A 25746-nucleotide genomic window follows, 5' to 3' on the forward strand; every position below is an offset into this window, starting at 1 on the left:
CTTTAATCACAATGCCGGCAATCTGGGGAGATGGTGGACTCAGTGTCCCCAGAGAACCACCTCCAAAGATTCTGCTCAGCCATGAAAGTTTTAAAGGAAAGGGGGGAAGTAATCTCAGTGAATCATTTAGATAGGGGGTCCGAGTCATCGCCATCCCCCACTGTGTGCAGGCTGTGTGCAGCCTTGTTGACTCCTCGTGATCTTCCTCTAGACTTTATCTTGTTCACACAGTTTGGTCACAGTTTGTTCGCGAGATTACCGAACGGGAAGCTAGGGAAGAGATCTGGTCATCTATTTATTTTTTATTCCTACTTCTTTGATCTACGGAAAGAACCGAGTTAGGCAAGGTATTGTGTGATTAAAAGATCTGAAAGGTGTGCTTGGGCTGGAGATGAGCAGAGCATGGGTGGTTCCGGTTAAAAGTTAGTTACCATATAGCTTTGCTGAAATGACAAGGAAAGGGGCTTCCCACTGAGGGCTGTTTCCTTCAAAGAGCTGCTTACAATCTCTCGAAATTTTTCATCTTGCAGGACTGAAATTCTATGCCCATTGTATGGCAACTCCCCGTTTTCCCCTCCCCTCAGCCGCTGGCAACCACCGTATACTTCCTGTTTCTATGAGTTTGATTACTTTATTAGACACCTCATATAAATGGTATCATGCAGTATTTGTCCTTCTGTGTCTGGCTTATTTCACTTAGCATAATATCCTCCAGGTACATCCACGTTGTAGCATATGACAGACTTCCTTCTCTTCTATGGTTGACTAATATTCCATTGTATGTATATACCACACTTTCTTTATTCATTCATCTGCCCTGAGACATTTAGATTGTTTGCACCTCTTGGCTATTGTGAGTGATGCTGTAGCGAACATGGGAATGCAAATATCTCTTTGAAATGCTTCCTTTTTTCTTTTTTTTAGTTCAAGTGCTGACTTTGAGTAACACATTGACATTGAAATATATATGATTCCTAAGATCATGTAATTTTTTGAGATGTCAGAGACACCTACACACAGCAAACACGTGAAAGATAGATTCATAGTCCTAGTTTATATCCATGTCACAAATGCAACGCTACTGAAGCTATTTTGTTATTGTTTTCCTAAAGCAGAAAACTTTCACAGGCACATTTTTATCTTTCCAACAAAGGAGAGAAAAGAGAAGGGATGTGTTCTTTGGAAGTAATGCCACTGTATTTGAATAGCTTCTTCCACAGAAAGCGTCTAAAAATGTCTTTCAGAATTAAATAATACAATTTCATATTTAAGACATACATTACATTGATACTAGAGAAAACACAGCATCCATTAGTGATGCAGTAAAATTAATCAATTGTTATATATGTATATATACACGTACATACATAGGTCCATACATGCGCATACACATACATACATATTTAGGGAACCTTAAAAAAATAGATGAAGAGTTGCTGAAAAGCATAAGAAATGTGGTGCAAAAAACACAGCTTTGTCTGAGAAAATTCTATTGTAGCAAGAATAACATTTTCCTAGTGGAATGTCTGGCCCAGGGTTGGTCCAGAATAACCGACCATATTGAATAAATGCAGGGAAACATTCTGAAATGTTTAGGTGCCATGACGGAGGTATTACATTAGTGGGCTTTATATCCTGAAATGAACTTGTTTTCAACCCTGCAAAAAATTTTAGTAAGTGAGGAAGAGATTAGGCTTAGGGTTAGGGTTACATGATCATCTAAAAAAAATTTATATAAGATGATGGTGTGAATAGATTCTGGTAAGTGAACATAGATCTTCAAAGCTTAGAGAACTAGGAGTTGGAAGTTTAATGTCAGGGATGACAAACAGCCCAGACTGAAAAGAAACAAGAGCCGTCAATAAGCAATTCGGTTAGAAATATAAAGTTGTGTTTAAAGGCCATTATTTTATTTTAGAGTAACATGTCAGTCTTTGAGATAGTTTATTGTGGATTAAATTCAGGATGAGATTGCTCTGTACTTACAAGGTTCTTACCCTGTTTTAGAGATTATAGGACATACAAAAGATGTGCAAAATATATTTTTACCACCAACTGCCTTCAATCTAGAATCGGAAGACTTAATATAAAATTAAGCAACTAGCTTAAATAATATATTCAAGTATTTCCATTAAAGAAATCAAAGTATTCACTTTTTCTCAAGTGCTTCCATTTTTACTGAATATTTATGGAATCAAGCATTTTACAGCTGGAAAGAACTTTACAGAATTTCTATTCCTGTTGCTCTATTTTGCAGTTGAGGGAAGTAAATCCTACAGATGACCCTGTCCATGCAAAAAAGGGATTAAATCTCTTGCCTCAGTTCATAGGTCTTTCAAAAGCACAGAGTTGCCTTTTATCTTTATGAATAAACTTGCTTAGGAAGACTTTTTCCTTTTCGTTACCACTTCTTTACCTCGTTGGTGATTTTAATTAAGGAAAGATAAGCAAAAAATGACAAAGCATTATCTGCTGAATTTGAAACTACCACTTGAATTGAAAATGCATGGTTGAAAACTATCTACAATTCAGTATACTAATCCCCAAACTTGAAACGGGGGCCCTTGAAAGCAAATGTAGGAAAAACAGAAAAATTAAATGCTCAAAGAATTCACAGAATTATTTTATAGTAAACGATCAATCCCAAGCACCTAGACATTCATTTCAGAGCAGCAGACATGACAGAATTACCTGGTATAGTGAAAATTAAAAAATAAAAATCAAAAGGGTGCACAGTAATGATGAGAAACATAGGAATTCTCAGATACTCGGCATCACCACTTATAACTAATTTCGTAACTGTGTACAGTTATTCTTGAGTCTGTAGTAACATGTCTCAAAGTCCTTTACACCCTGACTCTGTCACTACCCAAAACAATAAAACTCAATTCCCCAGGGACATACCCTTTGGCTAAATTCACACTGACTACATATTTTGCTTCATTGACATTTGTAGTAAAATGATCTTTTAAGATCATTGGAAACTCTTAGCAGAGACTGCGGGATCTGATATTTTGCTCTTTTAGCTGAAGTTATAATCCCAGGATAGTTTCTATTTAGGGAGAACATATCAGGGCCAAACATATTCAGACTAAGGGCATGTTCATTGAACCCACAAGAGTGTTGGGGAACAGTCTTGAGATACTGTCCTGATCTAGATCTGAATGGATAAGGGGAAATCTTTGCTCCATTTGCCTTGGCTTTGCAGTTCTCACTGTCGCCATATAAGCTGATCTCCAAGTTATCAAGGAGGCCACTATTTCCACCTGCCTGTTAGATATTACCATCCCAGTGTTTCCTAGCTATCTCAAACTCAGTGTGTTCAAAGCTATTTATTATTCTCCCTCTCTCCCTGCTCCACCTAACGCTAAATAATGTTCCCTTTCTTTTCTCCCAAGTTGTATTAAAAAACAAGTATACAGAAAACACACTTTGAGTTACTAGGGCAAGAAAACTCAAGTATCCTCAATACTTCCCTCTCTCTAACCACTAACATCTAGTCTAGTCACCATGTCCCAGGGTTCAATGTCTCATCTCTCCAAACCATCCTTTCCATGGTTGCCAGAGTGAGATTCCTACAAACCGTAAGATCATATTGCTCCTCTGTATAAAAACCATTGATTAGCCATTACCTCCAAAGAAAACTTGAAAACCTTAACATGCATTCAATACCTTTCCAGGTGTAGGGAAGGAAAGATTTGTCCTCCATGTTCCTGGGTTCAACAGCTGAGTCTATGAAACAAACTGACACTAGACAGGTTAGCCTGAAGATAAGGTATACAAATTTATTAAGATTTAATATTATGACATAACTGGGAGAAAAAAAAGTGAACACCCAACAAGCAGTGAGATTTGAGAGCTTATACAACATCTTAATAGGGGAAGGGGAGATGGGACGTAGGCCACTTAGAGGAGAGTAAAGGATTTTTAGGAAAGATGAGCGGAACCTCAGGAGGATGGATGGAAGATATGACAGTATGAGGCAAAGTTTGTCTGGGTGTAGTGTCAACTTCTAGTCTCCTCTTTTTTGATAAGAGTCATTCTTCTCTGGTTGATGAAACTCCCAGGGAAGAGGTTTATGACAGTTGAGTTCCTTTTGGAGGACCTGTCTTTATGCAGATAAGGGGAGTTCAGAGAAAGCCTCTCCCTGCATTTGCTGTTTTCCCAAGTGCCTTCAACTCAAAATAATTCTTATGCCAAATGGGCATATTTTAGGGTGGCCTATTCTGCACCCATCACAGGCTGTCCTCCTCTACAGCTCCCTGCGTTCCCAATCTGTGTTATCTTGGAATAGTCCAAGTTTCTTGATAACTCCAGATACAGTTATACCTCTGCTCATGCTATTCTCCTTGCCTGTGGTGTCTTCTCTTTGGATAGAAAAATCTTTTCCATACCTCAAGATGGAAGTCGAAAGTTACTTCCTTCTGAAACCTTACCTAATAATCTCAGAATCACTTCTTTCTATGTGTTTCTATATTTTTCTGGAATTCCTTTGTGGAGCTTAGTTTATTTTACCATGCACTTTTGTTTATTATTTATTTTAAACAAGAGAAGCAGTATGGTATGCTGGTTAAATTCATACTTTTATGTTATGGGGGAGCTATGGGGGTAAGGGTACCCAGGTTCAAATCCTGAAACCACCACTTACTGCGGAGATGGCACTGAGAAAGTCAGTAGGCCTCCCTGAGGCAAATTTCATCATGTGTAAAATGGAGTTACTGATAGGATATATGCATCAGAGGGCCGTTGGGAGTCTTAAATAAGACAACGCTTTTTCTCTACTTAATCTCCCAGTTTCTTATACATTGTTGCCCCATGATAAATGATGCTGAGAGCTGAACGTGAGGTAGGGCTGGAGGTAGTACTTGATCTAATTAACATCTGTGTGTGCAGACTATGAATATTCAATAATAATACTGACATTCCAAAATATATACATCAATCTCAAAATTTTCTAATCATAACTCTTATGTTACTCTAAACGCAACTATTTATATGCCAGTCTCAATAGTTATGCGTTGCCTAACACCTGCTATTTTTTAACTGCCTTTGATACTATGTAAATTCTCAATAATTTATCAGATACACTTTAATTGGATGTTTACATAATATATACTCTTCTTATCAGTAGTTAGGAACTAGCAAGTAGACTTACTATCATTTGGACAGTATTCTATGTTGCATTAGTCCTAGGGTTTTTTCTTATTGTTGTTAGTGTACGTGTATGTGTTAATTCAGCTAGCATTTTTTATGCCTTTGAGCAAAAAAAATCGGATGGTATCAGTTCCCTGTTTAAAACCCTTCAATGACTTACATCTGTCTCAGGAAAAACTTCAAAATGCTTAAGAGACCTGTAGAATCTGGCCCCTACGGACGACAGGAACCATCTCCCTCCTATCTCCCACTTCCTCCATAGGCTCTAGTAGTCCAGGACTTTTCTCTCTCCTTTATGTTCCTGCAGTATTTAATATCCTTCAGAGCCTTCACTCACCCTATTCCAGCACTCCTCCTGGCTCTGCCCCTTCAGGTCTGAGTTTTAATATTTCACCCTTCAAGTGGCATTACCAGACTCCTGGCCCACCCGTACTCCCACAAGTCTAAGTTAGGTCTCCCAAATATACACTCTTTAACAACCTATGCTTTGCAATCACAGTTTTCAATTTGTAATTTAAAATTTTTTCTATTTGTTTAATGTATGCTTTCCCATGAATCTGTAATCTCCATGAAAGCAGTGACCAGTGACCTTGTATCAATAGTAACTACTATATCTTCAGAACCTAGAAGATACCTGGCACAGAGTAGGCACTTAATAAATATCTTTGACTAAATGAAAAATCACTCTGTTAGGTGTCTCAGAATGCAAAGCTAGAGTCTGTCTTCAAAGGAAGAGTAAAAAGAAATGTACACAAAAGGCACAGTGAGTGAATAATGAAATGGGGTAGAGAAAAGTAGGAGGGCTTGAGTGTACCTCTTACCTCTATAATGATCATCACATTTGTGGCTTTAACTGGAAACTGATTTAAAAGCATTTTCTTTATACCCAGCCGACTCAGGCCATCTGTGAAAAAGTGGGCTCATTACAAAATTAGTTCATCTCTCTGGAAACATAATTGCCTCCTATATGTTAAAAACTGGAGACTGGTTCAGAATTCCTGTCATTGACTATGCTATCTTTGTTATGTCATTTAAATGTCCTATGCCTAAGTTTTGTAATCTGATTGTTAAAAGAATTTTGTAGTCTAAATCCTGAACCATTTTAAACTATTATGTTGAACCCAATTGCAAGTTATTATATATATTCTATATTGTTCTTATTAATGTTTCACATTCTAAAATATTCATCAGTGTGTATTTATCACATAATGTGTGGTCTCTAAGTAAATTCCAGCTACTTTAATATGCCTTAGTATTATTTTTTAAAGATAAATTTCTTTAAAATAGTAATCATTTTTGACTAAAAATGATATATTCAAATTAAATGAAAAAAAATTAATATTTGGTTTTTAGCATTTAGAGACATCTTTTCTGACAGGTTATGGAAAGAGGAAATACTGTCTGTATTCTTTAATAGATTTTATATTTGTGACTTCCTTTTATTTAAATGGATAATTATGCCATGTTGCTAACTAAATCTTGTGTGAAGGTTAAGTGGATCTCAAGCTGATTTTTCCATGTTCTCAACAATCCAGCAGTAATGATATTTCGAATTTCAAGTTTTTTATTAAAATCATAACTAATGTACTGCCTATGAAGATGAGAAATTGTAAGAACGGATTTGACTCAATTAGCTGTGAGGTACATAAACTCCTTCATCCCCAGTGCTCTGCTAATGCTTATTCCAGTTCTAGTGGAACAAGTTTTCTGTATTAACAATTACTCTCCACATCAAAATTAAGTAAAATGACAAACAGTAGTGTTGGTAGTACTCTGCCTAGTATTTGATGCAGCAATGCTATTGTAGGGCAGGGAAAAGTTTTCCCCGGTCCTCATAAGGTCCCTGACTGCATCTGAAAATTAAGATTGACAAAGACAGATTAATGGGAGAAAAGCATACACATTTATTGAATATAAGTCTTATGTGGCGTGGAAGCCTTCATTAGGAAATGAAGACCCAAAGAAATGGTTAAACCTGAGTGGTTTTATGCTAGGTTTGATAAATAGTGGAAAGTCATGGAAAGATATGAATGGGCAAATAGTATGAAGTATAATAAACTGGGGGGAACTAAGAAAGGCTTGTTCATTCAGATACTTCTTGGTGTCCCTCCTCCATCTTGGAGATAAGGTTGTTCCTTTCTTTGGGGTATAGGGAAGCTACCTCTCACGTCGGTGTTTTCTGACCTGTTTCAGGGGAGAAGAGCACTGATCTTCCTACTTCTTCCATTTTCTCAAATTCCTTCAGCTTAAAGTATTCAGTATGCCACCGTGCCATATTTTGGGGTAATGTGTTCTGAACCCCATCAGCTATTGTGCCAGTTAGAGGGCAAGGGTTACAATACCTACCTTCAATCAATTTATAGACAGCTAATTATAGCTACTGAAAGTAGTTTAAAACTATATATAATGTATATAAATATACACTATAAAAGTATAAAATAATATAAAAGTATTAAAAATATTTCCTATTTGAATATATGCCTATGGGTGAATTATAGCTATTTCAGGTTGAATTTTAAGTCCATACTATTATTATATTAGTAAGGAATATAATCTATAAATCTGTATATAGTCACACAAAAGCATAGATGATAAAAGCTTTAGACAATTCTGTGTAGTGTGTAAATACCAAAGTAATTGTGTGAAGACTGCTTCCCTATGTCAGATTTTCAAATGAGTTCATATGAAAATGCTTTGTGGGACTTATGATGTATGTTTTATAAATTGTTTCCAGATTCATGATTGAGATCAAATGGTTTAAAATTAATAATATTTTTTAAAGGTTAACATTTTACCTCCTAGCTTTTTAAAATGCTGACCACATTTTAGCTTATAAACCCTGCAACAAACACTTCTCTTGGAGAGAAGATGATGTAATTTTACAATAGTTCACAGTTATCTTCAAAAACTTATAAGCTGGAAAAATCAGAAATGCTTGTCTTTGTAGAACAAGGAATTTGAAAGTCAACTAGTAAAAGGAAAATTGCTCTCAATTGCTTTTTCCCCCTTAAAATTGATAACTTTATATGCATTTGATATGCCCACTTTACCACCTTAAGGTTCTATTTCTTTTAGTATATAAATTACTATGAATTACCCCTATCTCTGAACTTCATCTTGGAAAGATCATTGTTTTTCCAGGGTTCTTCTCTCTCAATATTTCAAGGACTCCCAAGGTTGCTTAAGCAAGTGGGAAGAGGTCAGTCTACATTTTGGTCCCAGAATAATCTAATCATCTTCCACAAAATACCTTATTCTTTGATACCAATACAGCCATTGTCACCATCTCCTGTGGCACCAAAGGCCAAGAAATCTGGGCATCCAGGAGCAAATGGCCTTTTCCTGCTGATCTCACCATTCTCTTCAATAGTTCTTCAGGGAAAGGCATCAGAAGAGCTTCTAGCATTAGTTACACGGTATGCCCATAACTGTCCTTCCTATTTCACCCTAAACTTGGCCACTGGCTTCTCATTCCGTGCTCTCACAACCCAGTTAAGGGCAGGCTGCCTGGCCCAGAGAAGTCCATCACAAGAGTCTACAACATATTTTCTAAAGTCTCTCTTATAATGAAGCTTTAAATATTCCCAAATAGGAAGCAGCAGCTCAGTTCAAATCTCTACTTTCTCCCTCTTCTCTGTAGGCACAATCCCGTTATACGCACTTTACATTATAAATAGAACAGAATTCTGTAGGTAGCTGTAAGGATGCCTTGTATCTCTATGACAAGAAAGTGGCTTTCGGCCTCTAGGATGAAAACTACCCATGAGCCACCAAATACCTTTTCATAAAATATATTTTCTAATAAATTATTTCTTTACCAGGCATCCCAGAAGATAGCTTTAAGACTTATTTCCTTTAAAATGTATTCTCAATTTCTGGTCTCTAATATGGGAGATAAATAAAATGCCCAATTTAAAATGTTACCTACCAAAGTGTCTACTAGGGCCACATCTAGGTCTAATTACACAAACAACTTAAACAGACCATCATTCTACTGACAAATATATTCTATTGCATATATAGGTTTAAAATAAAATCAGTATGATTGAAGTCTACCTTGAAAAATGAATTTAAAATGTCCAGATTGATGAAAATATGAGGGGATTAAAATTTTTTCTCAAGTATTCAGAAAATCACCATTAAAATATTCTCTACTAATAAGGTTTGTTGTGAAATTGGTTTATCTTAAGATATATAAGAAGGGTTTTAGTTTCCCAAGTACCCAAGTCAAACCCATGGCTCATCTTCCAATGTGATGTTATAATGAGACTTTTCTCTTTCACCAAATATTTCTTGAGAAGCTATAGCATAGTTGTTAAGAATATGAGTTCTGGACCCATTCTCAGTTTGTTCCCATTACTGTGACTTACCAGCTGTCTGACCTTGGGTAAATTCTTACCTCAGGAAACAGTTGTGAGGATTAATTGCATTAATCCATGGGAAGCGTTCACAATGACTCCCACAGAGTAAATTAAAACAAAAAAATAATAAAAGATTAGGTATAATGATCATTATTATTATTGTTGATTTTAGTTATTTTTTCACTGCTACTATTTCTGCTACGTGTTTTAGGGGCTGATGATGTTACCGAACTCAGGTTCAGCTGCTCACCACTCTAAAGTCAATGATCAAGAGGCAAGTGTCAGTAGAAAGGAAAGTTGCTTTAATCAGAAAAGCTGGCAATCTGGGGAAAAGGTGGACTCATGTCCCATGACCAACTCCCAAGATTCTGCTCAGCCATGACAGTTTTTAAAGGGTAAAAGGAGGAAGAATCTCAGTGAATCATCAAGGCAGGAGGTTGGATTCTGCATCATTCTCCATTGTGTGCAGAGGGGCTGACTCTCTCTTCAAATGGTATCTTGCCTGTGTGATCTGCCTGCAGAATTGCTAAGGGGGCCATTGTGGGTAGAGAGCTAGTCATTCTTTAACTACTTAATTCTTCATTCTTACTGCTTTTTATCTAGGAAAAGAACCAACAGGTTAGGCAAGGAGTGGTGTGCATTCAGGAGAGCGTAAGTTAGGAGTTAGGTTAAATTACCTAGTGATCTCATTCTTATAAGTAGGTTCTTTTAAGGTTAGAGGGGAACAGAAATGGGCAAACAGGAAAGGGGCAAAAGAGCTGCTTTCAGTGAGTCAGTGGTCAACAAGACAGGCAAGGTCTATTCTCCTGGGCTATATTTTTAAGTGAGGAAAGATAGGCAATGAACAGGTAAATAAATAAAAGAGATAATGTCAGATAGTGATAAGTTCTCAGAATGAAATAAAATAGGCCAGAGTAATAGTGATGGGAGTGGACATTTTAGATTGGATGGTTGGGGCAAAGCCTCTCTGGGGAGGTGGCAGTTGAGCTGAGGTTGAATGACCTGGTGAAAAGAAACATTCTAGGCAGAAAGAAGAGCAAGTGCAAGGGCCCTGAATTGGGTATGAGAGCTTGCTAGGCACAAGGAAGAGAAAGAAGGTTAATGAGTCTCGGCATAGTTCTTAAGAGGGAGAACTGGGTGAGATTAGGTTGCAGTGGTGGGTAAAGGCCAGATCATGTAGAGCCAGCCTCATAAACACTGAGAAGAAAATTGGATTTTATTCCAAGTGTTGTGGGAAACTATCAGAGGGTTTGCAGGAGAGGATTTACATTTGAGATACCAATAGATGCCATGAACAAAAAAAAAAAATTAAGTAGAGATGACAAGCAGGCAGTTGATTATAAAAGTATCTCAGGGGAGAGACTGGAGCTACAAGTAATTTGGGAGCCATCAATATAGATGGTATTTAAAGTCATGTGAATCGCTCTGGTCAGTTAGACTATAGACAGAGGATTCAGGACCAAGCCCTCAGGGTACTCTAACATTTTACAGAAGTTGCCAGAGAAGGAGAGGAGGTAAGAGGAAAAACATTTTAAGCATGAGGGTGTGTGTCATAGAAACTAAGAAGAGTGGCTAAATGTGTCAGATGTGGCTGAGACATCAAAAGGAGGACAGAGGGGTGAATGTTGGATTTGGCAACGTGAAGGTCATTGTCATTATAAATAGTACACTTCTACCATGTGAAAAGAATGTTAGATTAGTATCATGCAGGGGTCTATCATGATGTCTACTATAGGGGAGGAAAAATAATTGTTTCTCTACCCTACTGAGTAATTGGCTGAGGACCAACCCCACCACCACCACCGCTTCCTCGTAATACAAGACAGAATAACAAGAGAAAACCAGAGAGAAGTTAATAAACTTGAATACCTCATGTGTACCTGGGAGATACTCAGAGAAAAATGAGTAACTCCCCAAAGTAGGCTAAGTCACCAGCTTAAATACCATCTTCAGCTAAGGACAAATGAAAGATGTGAGGACACCCATAATGGGGACGAGCGTTACAGGGAAAAGCACCATAAACAAGGATAAGGTTTGTTCTGCAGGTTTAAATCTGCAACTTCACCAGTGATACTCCTGATACCCTTGATTCTCTGGTGTCCTCCTTCTCTTCCTGGTACAGAGAGGAAGACACCCTTACAAATGGAGATTTCCTTTATAAATGGAAATTTCCCTTTCAAATGGGTAACTTTTACTCTTTTCAGAGCTTTTCCTGTGTCTGCTGTTTTTCAATCAGCTCAAAATAATCTATGCCAAAGAGGCATATTTTGGGGTGGCACATCTGCTCACCTTCACTACATTCTAACCTTAGATGGATGAGTGCCTTTGTTTTTTGGGGGGCGGGGGAATGTAATTTATTATGTTTACAGTTTTATTGATAAAATGAGTGCCTCTTATCTAGTTTCCACAGCTCTAAAAATTGGAATAGTGGTATTTCTCTGCCTTTTTGACAAGGTTGTCATGAAGGATATGGAACATAGTGGAAGGAAAAGTATATCGTAAAGTCCTGTACAAATGCAAATTAATAAGGAGAGTTATTTGTAATATTAGATTATAAACTGCTTAAGGGTCTGGATTAGGCTTTAATGATCATTGTATCAAGCACAATGCTTAGCATAATACTAACCAGTATCTTGCATTTAGTGGTTGCTCAAAAAAAGAAAAAAAATGTCTTAAATGAAATAAAGAGGTGGAAAGGAATGATGGTGTCTAGTTCTTTTTCACCTGCAGAATCCCAAGTAGGATTTGGTGACAGGGTTGCTCTTGTGAAAGATTTCAGTGCTGAGTCATGCCCTCCATCCCTTTTACAAAGTAATCACTGTGAAGAGAAGTAAAGGACTTGGAGATTGGGCTGCTTTCCATTTGTTATTTCTAAGCGAAACCATTCCCAGAATTTTTCAGATTTTCTCACTTTGGTATACAGACAGAATTTCTGAAATCAGTTTTTCTTCTAGGAGAGCAAATTTATGAAATTGTGTATCACCACATGGGCATATTTTAGCTGGTGAAAAATTGTGTTATGATAAATGGTAAATGTCCAGTTTTTTTGCCTTTTTTTTTATCTTTGGCTTTTTCTGTGTGTTGTACAGGTGTTGAGCCTTCTGAAATATACACAGTTTAGTACCTTGCTACAAATAGAATATAAGTGACCTTTGCAAAGCGTGTATTCTTAGCAAGTCTGGCATGAGTCTGTTTTATTTAGGCAAGAGAGACTAGAAAACAAAAATCTAATTTTCATTCTGTGCTGAGAAATAAAGAGAATTGTCTTATTTCTGCAGCTCTCAAACAGGATGTTCAACACTCTTAAAAATCAAACAAATAGGGACTTCCCTGGTGGCGCAGTGGTTAAGAATCCGCCTTCCAATGCAGGGTACACGGGCTCGAGCCCTGGTCCGGGAAGATTCCGCATGCCACGGAGCAATTAAGCCTGTGCACCACAACTACTGAGCCTGCGCTCTAGAGCCCGCGAGCCTCACCTACTGAAGCCCATGTGCCTAGAGCCCATGCTCCGCAACAAGAGAAGCCACCGCAATGAGAACCCCGCGCACTGCAATGAAGAGTAGCCCCCGCTAGCCGCAACTAGAGAAAGCCCACGCACAGCAACAAAGACCCAACGCAGCCAAAAATAAATTAATTAATTAATTTTTAAAAATAAAACAAATATGATATTCTCAGAGGTAAAATCAGAATATGTAGGTAGCATTACATACAACCCTTTTGTTTGTAAAAAGCAAGTAGAGTAAGTCAGAAATGCATTAATTCTTTCAGGTCTATTGATAGCAAAATGGACTTGAGGGTTGAAAGATTTAATGTCACTCCTTAGCAAGGAAGAGGTTGTTGTGTGGCTAATGTGAATGCTAATACTTAAGTAGCATAAGAAGGAGCCTGGGAAGGGGAGCATCTCACTTTTAAAATCCTGCTGTATCCTGTAAGTGTCAGCTGCAAAGTGATTTTCCAGAAATGGTCTGATTTCCCCACTGACTTCCATTGTGAAACTAGAGCTGTGTTCCCATGGAAAATAAATTTGGCCCCAGGTTATGATAAAACACACTGAAGAATTCAGAAAATTTTATAAAATCCAGCATTTCAAGACACAGTTAGCAGTACCTGATAAAATAATACTATCACAAAATGTGAATACACTGTAGTAGATCTTAAAATAGCACACCCGAAACTGTGCTATTATTCTTTTTTTTAACAAGTCCAAGTCTAGTACCTTTACATTTAAAGACATTTTACTTCTGTGATCATTATTGATTTTTAATAGACTTAATTGTAAAAGGTAGATTTGCTTTCCTTTATATTCTTCATGGTTAGTCTACTTACCTTTTTCTGAAGCATTCTTATCAATTAACATTCAAAAGCTTTCAGCCATAGAAGAAAGACCAGAAGGAAATGTCCCAAAAAGTTCACAACACTGAGTTGTTGGAAATTTTAGTTTACTTACAAACTTTTATATTTCTAAGTCACCTAAAGAGATAATTTTCTGTATCTGTATCTTCTATAATCAGGAATAAAGTCGATAATTTCTTTCTATAAATTTACACATAATGAGATACATTTAGTTGGACACATTTACATACCTGGTTCATTTTATGCTTGGTAGTAGTGGTAGTTGTTATCACTTTTTTGATAAAATTTTAAAACAGTGATGTAATTAATTTTGGGATAAATACTTTTCTGTAGTATACTGCTGAAAGTGTAGTCCTGGTGTTACCGAACCAAACTTGGGTCCTCTGGCCACACACAGTAAAGCCAATCTACTGGCACCAGGTTGTGAAGGAAAGTGCAGCATTTATTATAGGCGTCAGACAAGGAGAGTGGGTGTGGGTGGCTTGTGCTCAAAAGCTCCAAACTCCCAGAGGGTTTCAGGGAAGCCTTTTTAAAGACCAGGTGAGGGAGGGGGGTTGCAGGGTATGTGATCAGCTTGTGCATAGTTCTCTGATTGGTTGATGGTGAGAAAACAGGGCGGTGTCACAGGGGTTAACACTGTCAATCCTCAGGCTCCAGTAGGCCTGGGGGGCTATGTGCTCAAGGTCACCAAGTAGTTAACCTCTTCCATTTGGTGGGGGTTTTAACATCTGTAAAACAACTGAGGAAATGTGCATCAGATACTGTTATCTAAGCACTTAGAAAGGAGCTAAAGGAGAGGATATGGAGGAGGGGTCTGTCATGGGAAGGCCTCATTGGGTCCTGCTGGGTTACACTGGACTGGCAGCCTCAGCATCATCTGGGAACTTGTTAGAAATTATAATCCTCAGGCCCCTGGGCTCAGGCTCAGCAAACAGCATTCGGGTTTGAACAAGCCCTTTGGGTGATTAAGGTTCTAGAGCTACAGCAGAATCTCTCTCTCCCTCTCTCTCCCCTCTCCGTCCTTCCCTCTCCAAAGCTCTTCCTCTCCTCCCTTCTTTTTCTCTCTCCCTCTTTTTCCCCTCCTCATATGGGATATATGTGTATATGTATATATACATACATATAGATATATAACCTATATATAGAATTCACTGTAACCTCTCCATCTATATAGAATATGTATTAAAAAAAGAAAATATATACTTATTTCCCTGAGTTTTTCATTGCTGTTTGTTTCTACCCTACCTCGCTCCTAAAAAGATATGAGGCAGTTTTCTGGTGTTAATACGTCTGTGTTTTCATTTAGCAAACATGTTCTTCATGGTTATACCTTAAATAGTTCTGCCTCATTTATAGATTTTCAAAGCTCACTAACCAATATAATGACTCCAGCAAGTTGTTATGGGCTGAATTGTGCCCCCTCCATTCATGTTTTGAAGCCCTAACCCTCAAAACTTCCAAAATGTGACTGTATTTGGAGATAGGACATTTAGAGAGGTAATTAAGTTAAAATGAGGTCCTTAGGGTGGGCCCTAATCCAATATAACCAGTGTCCTCATAAGAAGCGGAGATTAGGACACAGACAACACGGAGAGAGGGACCACCAGGTAAGGACACAGGGAGAAGGCAGCCATCTTCAAGCCAAGGAAAGAGGCCACAGAAGGCAGCAAATTTGCTGACACCTCGATATTGTATTGCTAGCCTGCAAAATTGTGAGAAAATAAGTTTCCGTTATTTAAGTTACCTGGTCTGTGGTATTTTGTCATGGCAACCCGAGCAAAGTAATGCAGAAGTGTTTACAGAAATAATGTTATAATTCAGTCTTAACATCTAGTGATTGCCTTGGAGGTACTACTGGATCATGTTCCTTAACAGAAAGCTACAGCTTTACAAAGGGTGCCAGAGAACAGTATGAAAAACTACTCACCATGCACAACAACATGATAAAGCTCTATGAGAATCTTGGAGAATACTTTATTTTTGACTCTAAGACAGTGAGCATAGAAGAATTTTTCGGTGATCTCAGCAACTTCCAAACTTTGTTCCTGGTAAGTAATACGTCTTAAAGCCTTGCAAGGCCTGTTGCTTTTGTTCTTAAATAATTTCTTACATAGACATTTTATTTTACGTACCTACTAACCATATTGATTTCATGTTATAGCCCTTTAACAGGAATTGACAGATATTTTATACCTGTGACATAGATTAAAAATTGTTGGCTGGCTTAATGTATAATGGGAACCTAAATGAATTATCTTCAACTTTAGGTACACATGGGAATTTTACTGTTGAAATATTATAGAAAATGAATGAATTGGTATTCAAATGACCCTGATTTTTTATACAGCATAATATTATAATTTGACCTAGCTTAAAAATTAACATCTAAAATCATCTTTTACTCAATACATTAAAATGCTGTGACTGATGAATAAGTTTCTTTCATAGTCTAGATGAGAAACTGATTCTAAATTGGACTCTGTATCAATAAATGACCTGGAATACCTGAAATTTCTTTCAGAATGTGAGCTCTCTTTTTTCAAACTGTAACTCTTGGGGATAATGGTAAACGTTAGCATTAATCGGAGGTCGATTATCAGGGTGCCAGTTAGGATGCTAGAGGGAAGCAAAAGCTTTGTTGTATAAATGCTGTGGGAATATTTCTCTGCATCCAGTGAAGGCATAGAAGAGCACAGTCTCCGATTATGATAGTAACAGAAAGATATGCACAGTAGTTGATATCAAACAGGTAAAAGTCCCTTTATGTTAAAGAAGGAATTCTAGCAATTATCCCCAGCAGGAAGATCAATCAACAAACTAATTCATTGTAGTTAGAGGTATGTTTCTATCCCCAAAGCAATCCTTTGCTAAATAAGACTCTCTCTCTCTTAATTGATGGTGTTGCTCCATGAAATCATTTGATTTTGGTGTGATTTGCACAGTCTATGAAATACAAATATACTTGTGGAAAGCACTTGCTTTCATCTACTGATTTAGGACAGACAACCGAGAGTACACCCCGGCTTTGATAATAGAAGCTAAACCAGAAACTTTCATAAATATGATCATTTGTCTTATTTTTTGCTGAGAATATTATCTGATTTTTGTCTTAGGTCTTTGCCTCTTAATAGACACACATATTTAACTTTTTAGCTGGTCAATAAGTAGCAAAATATATTCTACTGGCAATGAGTGGCTTTTTCAAAACTTAGACGTTAGGAACACACCCAGGTTATACTTACTTGGATAATTTTCAAAAAGAAAAAAAAAAATGTATGTTGAAAAGGGACGGGGACTAGAAAATACACTTCAGTTGACACGGAAAAGATAAGTCCAATAATTTTCTTCTTTGGTAACATCAATGTCTATGGGTTAATAGAGATGAATAAATATAATTAATATTGTCAATCTCTATGAAAAAGGACCTTGTTTTTAACATAAATGGGATCCTAAAACACTGCCTGTCATATTATGTGCCCCCTACCTCCCCAATACGTGGACATAGAGTAGAATTTGCTGTACTTCTCTCATGTTGCAGCATTTGTTTAATTATAATTCCTGTGTGACAGCCTATGTTTAGTCCTATTAGCCAGATGCTTAGAAGGCTTGCCAAGAACTTTACTTGTATTATTTCTCAGTCATAGCTTAGTTTTAAAAAGGTAAAGATATTATTGTTAAGAAGAACTGATTCTATGTCCTGGTGCTCTCACAAACAAGCTATGTGATTAGATAAGTCATTTATCTTTCTAGCTAGTTAGCTAGTTAGTTAGTTAGGAAATGGTGGGATTACACTACTGATCTCAAAGAACTTCTTTCTCTTTAGAGTCTATGAGTCATGGTGGGAATTTCAGAGAGTCATTTGTATTCCATACATAAACAGGATATATCTTTTTGTCTACTGGCTTCACTGTGGGTGTAGCTTGAGTACAGGGAAATTATTTGTCACAAATCATTCTCATTGTAAATAAGTTGACATTCTGAAGCTCGGTTGTGTGTGCATTTAAGTTAACTTCTTGAGAACCTGCTAAGCGTTTGGGAGCTTTCAAAACAGGTGACCAGCTCCTACACTGTGTCTTGGCCAGCCATTGCCACGTGTCCTACAGAATACTACTGCTACCACTTCTATTTACCAATCCTTTTAGACTTGCTGTCATGAGAAGTAGTGTGCAACTTTTTAGCTCTTTTGAACTTGAGTTGGTCACATAACCTCTCTGGGCATCAGTTTCCTCATTTTTAAAATATGAGTGATAATTCCTGCCATGGCTTCCTCACCATGATGTGAAAACACCTCATAACCTATGCTGTGCAGATGGAGAGTATTATTAGCCATTCTCTGCCTGTCCATTCAATTATTACTTATTGAGAACCAACTTGATTTTGGTAATGCTTTAGTCCAGAGACAAAAGGAAGAGAATGGTTTCTATCCATGAGTGGAGGGCGACGGACAAATGCAATATAGTTTGATAAGTGCTGCCGTAGGAATATGTCAGGGTGCTATAGTAATACAAAAGAGAGACTGCCTAACCCTGCCTGAGCTGGCCAGAGAAGCCTTCATAGGGAAAGTGACATTTAGGCAGTCTGGAAAAATCCATAGGACTTTGACAAGCTGACTTTGACAAGTAAGTTTAAGAGTTTTACACCTGACCTATAAGCCGAAGACTCCTAAATCAACATCACCAACTTCAGTCAATCATCTATGCTCACCATGTCCCTGTTTCATAGTGAGCTTAAGGTGATTTCACTCTCCCAGGGGAGGGAAGAACCGTGAAAGAGAGACAAAAGTTGTCATCGCCACAAGTTCCCATTTTCTTAGTGCTTTGTGTGTTTGGCCTCAGGGTTCTTGGCGCTTAAAAGCATATTGGACTATAGATGGAAGCAATAAAATACCAGTAGTGCTGAGAAGAAAATAAGAGTTCTGATTCATGTGCTACCAAAAATTACTTCCAAATGAACTCAGAGTTTCATCTTGGGAGATCTATTTGGCATATGTAGCATAAACAAAATACAGATACCAAAAAAATCTTCCTAAAAGAGATAACCTCTAAAAGATGGGGCAAATGGAAATAAACAAAAAGGGTTGACATTATGGATTAAGACCTTTTTCAAAATAATCACATTCAAATGAATGAAAGCAAAATTGGGCAATCTCTATGAGATGCTGCTCTATAAATTATTCATATCATTCATATTACATATTACTCAACTAATAAGGATATTGAAGATGTTCAGTTGAATGTCCTATATATTGTCATGAAGATATATGTAATTGGAAACATTTCTAAATTCAGAATTAAGACTCTCTAGTTAGCTTCTCTGAGAGCAGGAGAGTTTTAAAAACTGCTTATAATATAGGCAAGGTTAATTAATAATCCCTAAATTTAAGTTGAATATTTTGTAGAAGAAAAATTCCAGATTTACATAATATCAAAACATCTCTTTTGCTTATCCTCCTTTATGCTTCAGTCATTCGAGTAGCTCAAATAGTTGACTGCACAGTCTTTTTTCTTTCGAGATATTTGGAATAGAATGTTCAAAATCAGTGAACCTTGTGTGTTTCACCACCATGCAGCATCTTCCTTAGGCATAAAAATTAATTTCAGCTGTTGGGAAAGTGTTTGAGGCAAGTATTATACTTCAATAACTTTCATAGCTCCAAATAAATTATAGAAAATATTTCTTTCCTCTTTTAAATCTGTCAGTTTCCTGCTGCTTCTGTGTGTTTTTGATTTGTTTTTTAAAGAACAATCTGTTACCCAGGCACTCAATAAATATTTGTTGTGTGAGCGTCCTCATTCTATATCTTATATACTAGAAATAGAGGAACAAGGCTTTATAGGATTATTAGATCCATTGGCCTAACTTAAGAAGAAAATGTTACCATTACTATTAATCAGGCTAGCAGATTTCCCCTCAACAAAATAAGTGTTTGCTACTGTTCATTTGATAACTAAACTTTAAGAATTTTTTTAAAAATCAAGACTTTAACAATTTTTCAGCTGCTCTTAGGTGAGCATTAAAACGGCTAAGTGTTAGGAGGCTAAGTGATATCTATAAATCATGGCGTTTTATGCCATTGTTCAGTCTTGTTGCTTCTACCTCCTAAATATTTTTGGACTTCACCCATTTCTCTCCAAGCCCACTGACGCTACTTTAGTTCTGGGCCCCCGCCATCTCTCAGCTGGACTATTAATTACAATGATGTCCTGACTGGTCTCTCTGCCTACTTCTCTTACCATTTCTAACTTCGAATCCATTCCCCACATTATAGTCAGAGTAAAACTTAAAAAACCAAACAAACAAAATAATGTTACTTTCCTGGCTTATGATTCTTTAATGACTTGTGTCCTCAGGATAAAATCTAAACTGTTGCAAATTAATGTGGTTTACAAAATCAAAAGAACTAAGATTACTTAAAGCCCAGACCATCCTAAGGTTGGCTGAATAAGCCATAATCACTTGAACTCTCCTTCCAGACTGGGAAAAGTCAAGTATTGACAGTGGAGGCAGCAGAACAAAACAGCAGGAAGTGCCTAAGAGGACCTGAGCCTCTTACAACAGAGAGAAACTTTGTGAGCACAGTATCGAAGGCTCAGTAAATGAAGGCCTGGAGGCAAATGTGTGATTGTCATCTTGTGTTAATTGCTCCCTAGCCAGTGTGGCATCGGGAGTTATGACAACCAAGGTCACTCTTATCTTAATTCTCAGTTAGGGATGTTCTTCCTTCTGTCTTAAGTAATTGTTCTTTTAAAATCTAACCTTATCTGAAAGCTCCTTGTAGCCATTTTGGCTTATGGAGATACTTAATTTTGAGAAGCTCTCATTTTCCTCAAGCCATCTTCCTCTTTACAAGGACTCAATCATGTCTAAATCTAAACTATAATTGGAAAGCAAGGTGAGCATCTGCATCTGCACTCAAAGGCTAAATTGATAATATATAGAACATTTTATTCATTCATTAAAGGCAATTTGCCTTTAAAGAAATGAGGATGAATTTTTGCATAAAAAGACTGTGTATATAATCCCTGATCCAAGAACACTAAGTTATTTTGAAACATTTTTAAGCCTTCAATTCACAAAGCACTTGACATTTAAAGGAAACTGTAGTACAGTATTGTAAAAATGGTGGACTTATGTTAGAAACCAAATATGTTCTTGAACAAAGAAGTCTTAATCAGTAATATAAACTCTATTATCTAGAATTCCATCATCCAAAATCTCTACTAGATGCCTCAAAAGTTGATTGCAAAGTTGAAAGCAAAAGCATATTTGCTTTGCCAATAAAATGGTAATTAATATTATGAAGATGCCCTTGAGAAACAGCAAAGACCCTGATGTGCCTCTTGAAATAATATAGTTTTATTTGTAAGCTAACTGTCTCATCACCTGTGAATTCAGATGTTTACACTAGTAACAATAATCCAGATATCCCAGATTATCTCTTCTTTACCCCCACTGGCAGGACTCAAGCTCTCTGCAAAGTCTCCACTCCCACAAGTACATCTGGAGTCATCTCATATGGGCTCAAACATGTGTCATCTATAGTCACCACTTGACATTTGCCCACACATATTTGAGTGCCTCCTGTTCTAGGGTGATGAGGATATAGCATTAAACAAAATAGACAAAGTCCTGCCCTTTCTGTCCTCCTGCAGCTCTCACTCTGCTGAATGCCTTTTGCTGGCAAAGCTGCTTGAGTTGCCCTCAATGATAATGGCCACATCCGGGCCAAGGTTGCAGTCTCCTGCTGCTCCAATTTTGCCATCAATCCTTGCAGTCCTTGAGTGTGGGGTTATGCTCAGTGCAGACGTAGCCACGCTTCCTGAGACCCTTCTTAAAAAGTTTATTTCTCGTCTCTTCTGATCCCTTTCTCCTTGGAGGCTTAAAAGTTTTTTTTTGAAGTCCTAGAGACCTAAAGGGGATCCTAAAACCATAATCCCCTCCATTGCCCTTCTTCCTCCCTTTTGTTCAGGCACCTAGGCAGGTATCTTCCTTTTCCTAGAAGGCAAGGATAAATAAAGTACCAGCATAAATCCTTTCATGCAGATAGAGCCCTAAGGGCCCACCAGCTCCCCCTATTTAATCACACACACCCAGATAATTCCCTTTGAGCTCAGATGGGACCACCCTGGCTACATAACCTTAGGTTTATTTTGAGCTATTGCAACTCTTTGAAAATAGGCAATCCATGTAAAATACATGGTAACTCTATTAAGCAGAATATTTGACCAGAATACTTCATTCCCCAGCTGTGCCGGAGAGCAGACTTTACTGTATTATGCAGACATCATTGAATTCTTCTTTAGAAAACGATGTCACCTATCAACTGTTGTATTCTGTTTGACTGTTTACTTTGGGCCAGAAGTAGATGTCCTATTTTTCTGATATGATTGTTCCTTGTATTAAAAAGCTAAATATTATATCATAAGGAACTAAAGGAATATGTAATAATGGCATCCATGGTTTAAAGAAAACCCACATTCCCCAACATGAGAAAAATGCCTACTGGTATAAATGGTTTTTAAATGGGTACACATTTTAGATTAATATTATAAAAATTTAGGATATCATAAATGTTTCTAAAGATATTTCTCAAAGTTATCAGAATTGTTTATGGCAAGCTGGATATTGCCCTTTAGAAATCTAAGACAACATAATAGCTAACACTGAAAATATTAACAAAATCAGTTCAATGCCTACTTTTCTCATTAAAGTCTAGTAATAACTAGAACCAGGAAACAAAATGAAATATCTTTAGTTCTAGCAATAACACCTCACATAGAATTTTTCAAGGAAGTGTTCCCCATAAATAAGTTATTATTGAATTATATCCAAACACCTGGAAGTGATGCTGAAACTCGGCCTCTGTGCAGTGGTGCTGGATCGAATTTTGGAGACAGAGTTTTGGGTGAAGTAGAGAAGAATAGCTTTATTGCTTTGCCAGGCAAAGGGGGACACAGCAGGCTCATGCCCCTCAAAACTGTGTGTCCCAACCCAGGGGAGTTTGGTGAGGAGTTTAATAGCAATGGTTCAAGGGCAGGGTTGCTAGTAAGTATCAGGGTATGTGCAGGGTCTGCATTCCTTTAATCTGGCCTCCCGTGGTCTCCTGATGAGCTGTGGTTCTTGAGGTTATCAAACTATGACCTTCTCTCTGGAGTGAAGAATGCTTCATCAAGCAGTTCATCTTCCATTTGTTGGGAGTTTTAGTACTGAGGAAGAGCTCAAAGATATTGTTATGTGTATCCCTTGAGGCGGAACCAGGACCGTGCCCCAAGGCTGCACTACTGTTTCTTGGCTGCCCCTCCCTTGTCTCTGCATCCCCTCCCTTCCCTGATTAGTAACTGTTTGAACCTGCCATTTGGAACTCAAGGAAGGTCACGGAGGCTGGAGTCTATTCTCTACAAACAAGAAACAGGGGACACAGAAAGACTTTCCTGCCCAGGAGGCCCACAGGGTCCTGCTCGGTTTCACTAGCAGGAAAGTTATAAGATAAGCGGGAAAATATATGAGCTGACCTTTTCCAGTGGCCCTGAGATTGGCCAAAGCTATTGATTGTTATCAAAGCCTGCCTGTTAAAACCTGAGCAGGAAGATTCCAGAGGTTAATGCTACTGGTATCACCCTCTCAGCTTGCTGTTTTTCTTCATTCTGCTTCATCCTCATTTGTTTATCAGAAAACATGCCCTAGTCCCTGTACGAGGCAGTAGGAGGCAGGACTCTCCCTGGAACCCTGCCCACGGAGCTCCTTTTGCCCAATATGTCTCCTCCCTCTTCTTCTCCTCCCCCCACTTCCTCTCCAGTTGCTTTAACAACTTGTTCAAGTCACTTCATCTAAGAAGCCCTCCCTACTGCTCCAACTTTAGCCTAGATATCACTTCTGGGTACTTTCGTACCTCCATCCTAGCATATTTTACCCTGTAATGTGTTCATCTCCATATCCTCAGAGACCAGCACTATAATTAGCCTACCATGGGTAGGCTAATCACTAAGGATATGTGTGTGTGTGTGTGTGTGTGTGTGGGTGTGGGTGTATACACCCACACACACACATATATATATACACACACACACACACACACACACACACACACACACACATATATACTCATTGAGTTATATTAACTCAATGAATTAATTTAATAATGAATGAACCAAACAATCAAAGATGAAGAAAATCAAATTTTTGGCTGTCCAGAGCTCACATTCTAGTGGAAAAGGCTGTCAAAGGAACAAATTCTAATAATAAAATGATACATATATACAAAGGGCTTGTGAGAAAGCAGAGGAGAGAGGCATTTGTTCTGTCTGATTTAAGGAAGGCTTCAAAGAAGAGACATGTGTACTGCAGCCTTTCACATTTAAAGAAGTCCTTCCTTTTTTTGTTATTCCCCAACTGAGTTGGTGTTTATGTATAGTGGTAAACATGTATATTTCCTAGTTTTCCATGCTGAGTTCAAAGTGGAAACACAACTATTTCATTTCCAGGGAAGCAGCTTTCAGGTAGTTATTATGATCTAAAGGTTATCTATCATATGGTTGGACAAGCAGTAACCAAGCTTCAATTACTTCTTATGACTGACAGCCGGCCTGAGCAATAGGCTAATTGATGCAGATTATCTAGGGCAAAATCAGTTACTTAAAGACTGACTTGTCTGGTGTTTGGGGCAGTGGGTCTTATCCAGGGATGATCTTGCCTCCCAGGAGACATTAGGCAAGGTCTAGAGACATTTTTGGTTGTCACAAACAAGGAGGAAGTGCTGCTAGCATCTAGTGGATGAAGCCTGGGATGCCGCTAAATATCCTACAATGTACAGGATGGTCCCTCACAACAAAGAAATAATCCTTGGCAAGATTGAGAAACCCGGCTTTAGGGTTATCTGCTAAAGATTTTTTTTTTTTAATTTTCATTTGGAAGACCATGCAAGGTGACTCAAATTAATAAGCAGAATTTGTACTAGATAAATTAATAATGCATCTATTTGTCACATCAATTTAATATATTAACAATAATTTCAATTATTGACTTGATCACTGTAAAGTATTGTTTTAATTACTAATATTTTCTGTATCATTGAAAGATGTTCTGGTTCATATGACTTGTAAAATTTTTAAATCATGCATGTTAATTGTAGGAAAATTAGAAACCATAGGCAAAAAAGAAAAAAAATATTAACTGAAATCCTACTACCCAGAGATAATATTAATAGCTTGTCATATATTCTTCCAGACATTTGTCTGTGCAAGTACATATGTATTTAAATTGTGAATATATTTTTCTTAAAATAATAATAATAAAAAGTCTTGTGAAAGTTTAAGCCCTAAGTGTATACTTACTTGTACTTCCTAGCAGCTTATGCCTGTATGTATATGATCATCAGCATTTAGTGTATAGTGCCATTGGTTATCCCTTCAGTTGTGATTTAACATATTAATTAGCTCATTTCATGATGCCTTTTTCAAAATACCTGGTCTTTGGTGCCATGCTAACCATCATTGACTATTGGAAGTTACCTGTAAATAGACCGGTGTAATCTTGCTTTCTCTTTTTGTTTTTACATAATACCCTCATTAAACTTGCCTGTGGCAATTGGTAATTGGTGAATTGCCAGTTGGGCCCATTCACACTAGTGCTTCATAAGCCTTCTGCTACTTGTCTCTGCTGTACATTTTGATTTAAGAACCATTATTTACCTCAGCTAGGCTGTCTTTTAGTTAACAAATACAAACTGTTAATTTTATAAGGGGTTGTAATTTAATCACAGAAACCTTTCACAAAAGTAATAGTATGATTTGAAGTCAGACCAAATATCCTTCTAAATATATCTATCTATATTTATATAAATACATTTATATAAATATATTTATATATTAAATATATATAT

General features: G+C 37.4%; 1 protein-coding gene and 1 long non-coding RNA gene across 7 annotated transcripts in view; one reads left to right on the forward strand and one right to left on the reverse strand.

The window, feature by feature from the left end:
- Positions 1-25746, forward strand: part of DIAPH2 (diaphanous related formin 2) — an 860940-nt gene that overhangs the window by 621968 nt on the left and 213226 nt on the right. For all 6 annotated transcript variants that reach the window (XM_082377063.1, XM_082377062.1, XM_082377061.1 and 3 more), the window contains one exon: positions 15752-15916. In XM_082377063.1, coding sequence (XP_082233189.1) covers positions 15752-15916 — 165 coding nt within the window. The remainder of the gene's footprint in view (positions 1-15751; positions 15917-25746) is intronic.
- On the reverse strand, positions 1942-15745 carry LOC309620830. The gene is made up of 2 exons (XR_014239678.1): positions 11811-15745; positions 1942-11762 (listed from the first exon to the last, which is right to left on the reverse strand). It is a non-coding gene; the product is annotated as an uncharacterized lncRNA (long non-coding RNA).

Source organism: Balaenoptera borealis (assembly GCF_965194805.1).
Source record: "Balaenoptera borealis genome assembly, chromosome: X".
In the NCBI taxonomy this organism is placed as follows: Eukaryota; Metazoa; Chordata; class Mammalia; order Artiodactyla; family Balaenopteridae; genus Balaenoptera; species Balaenoptera borealis.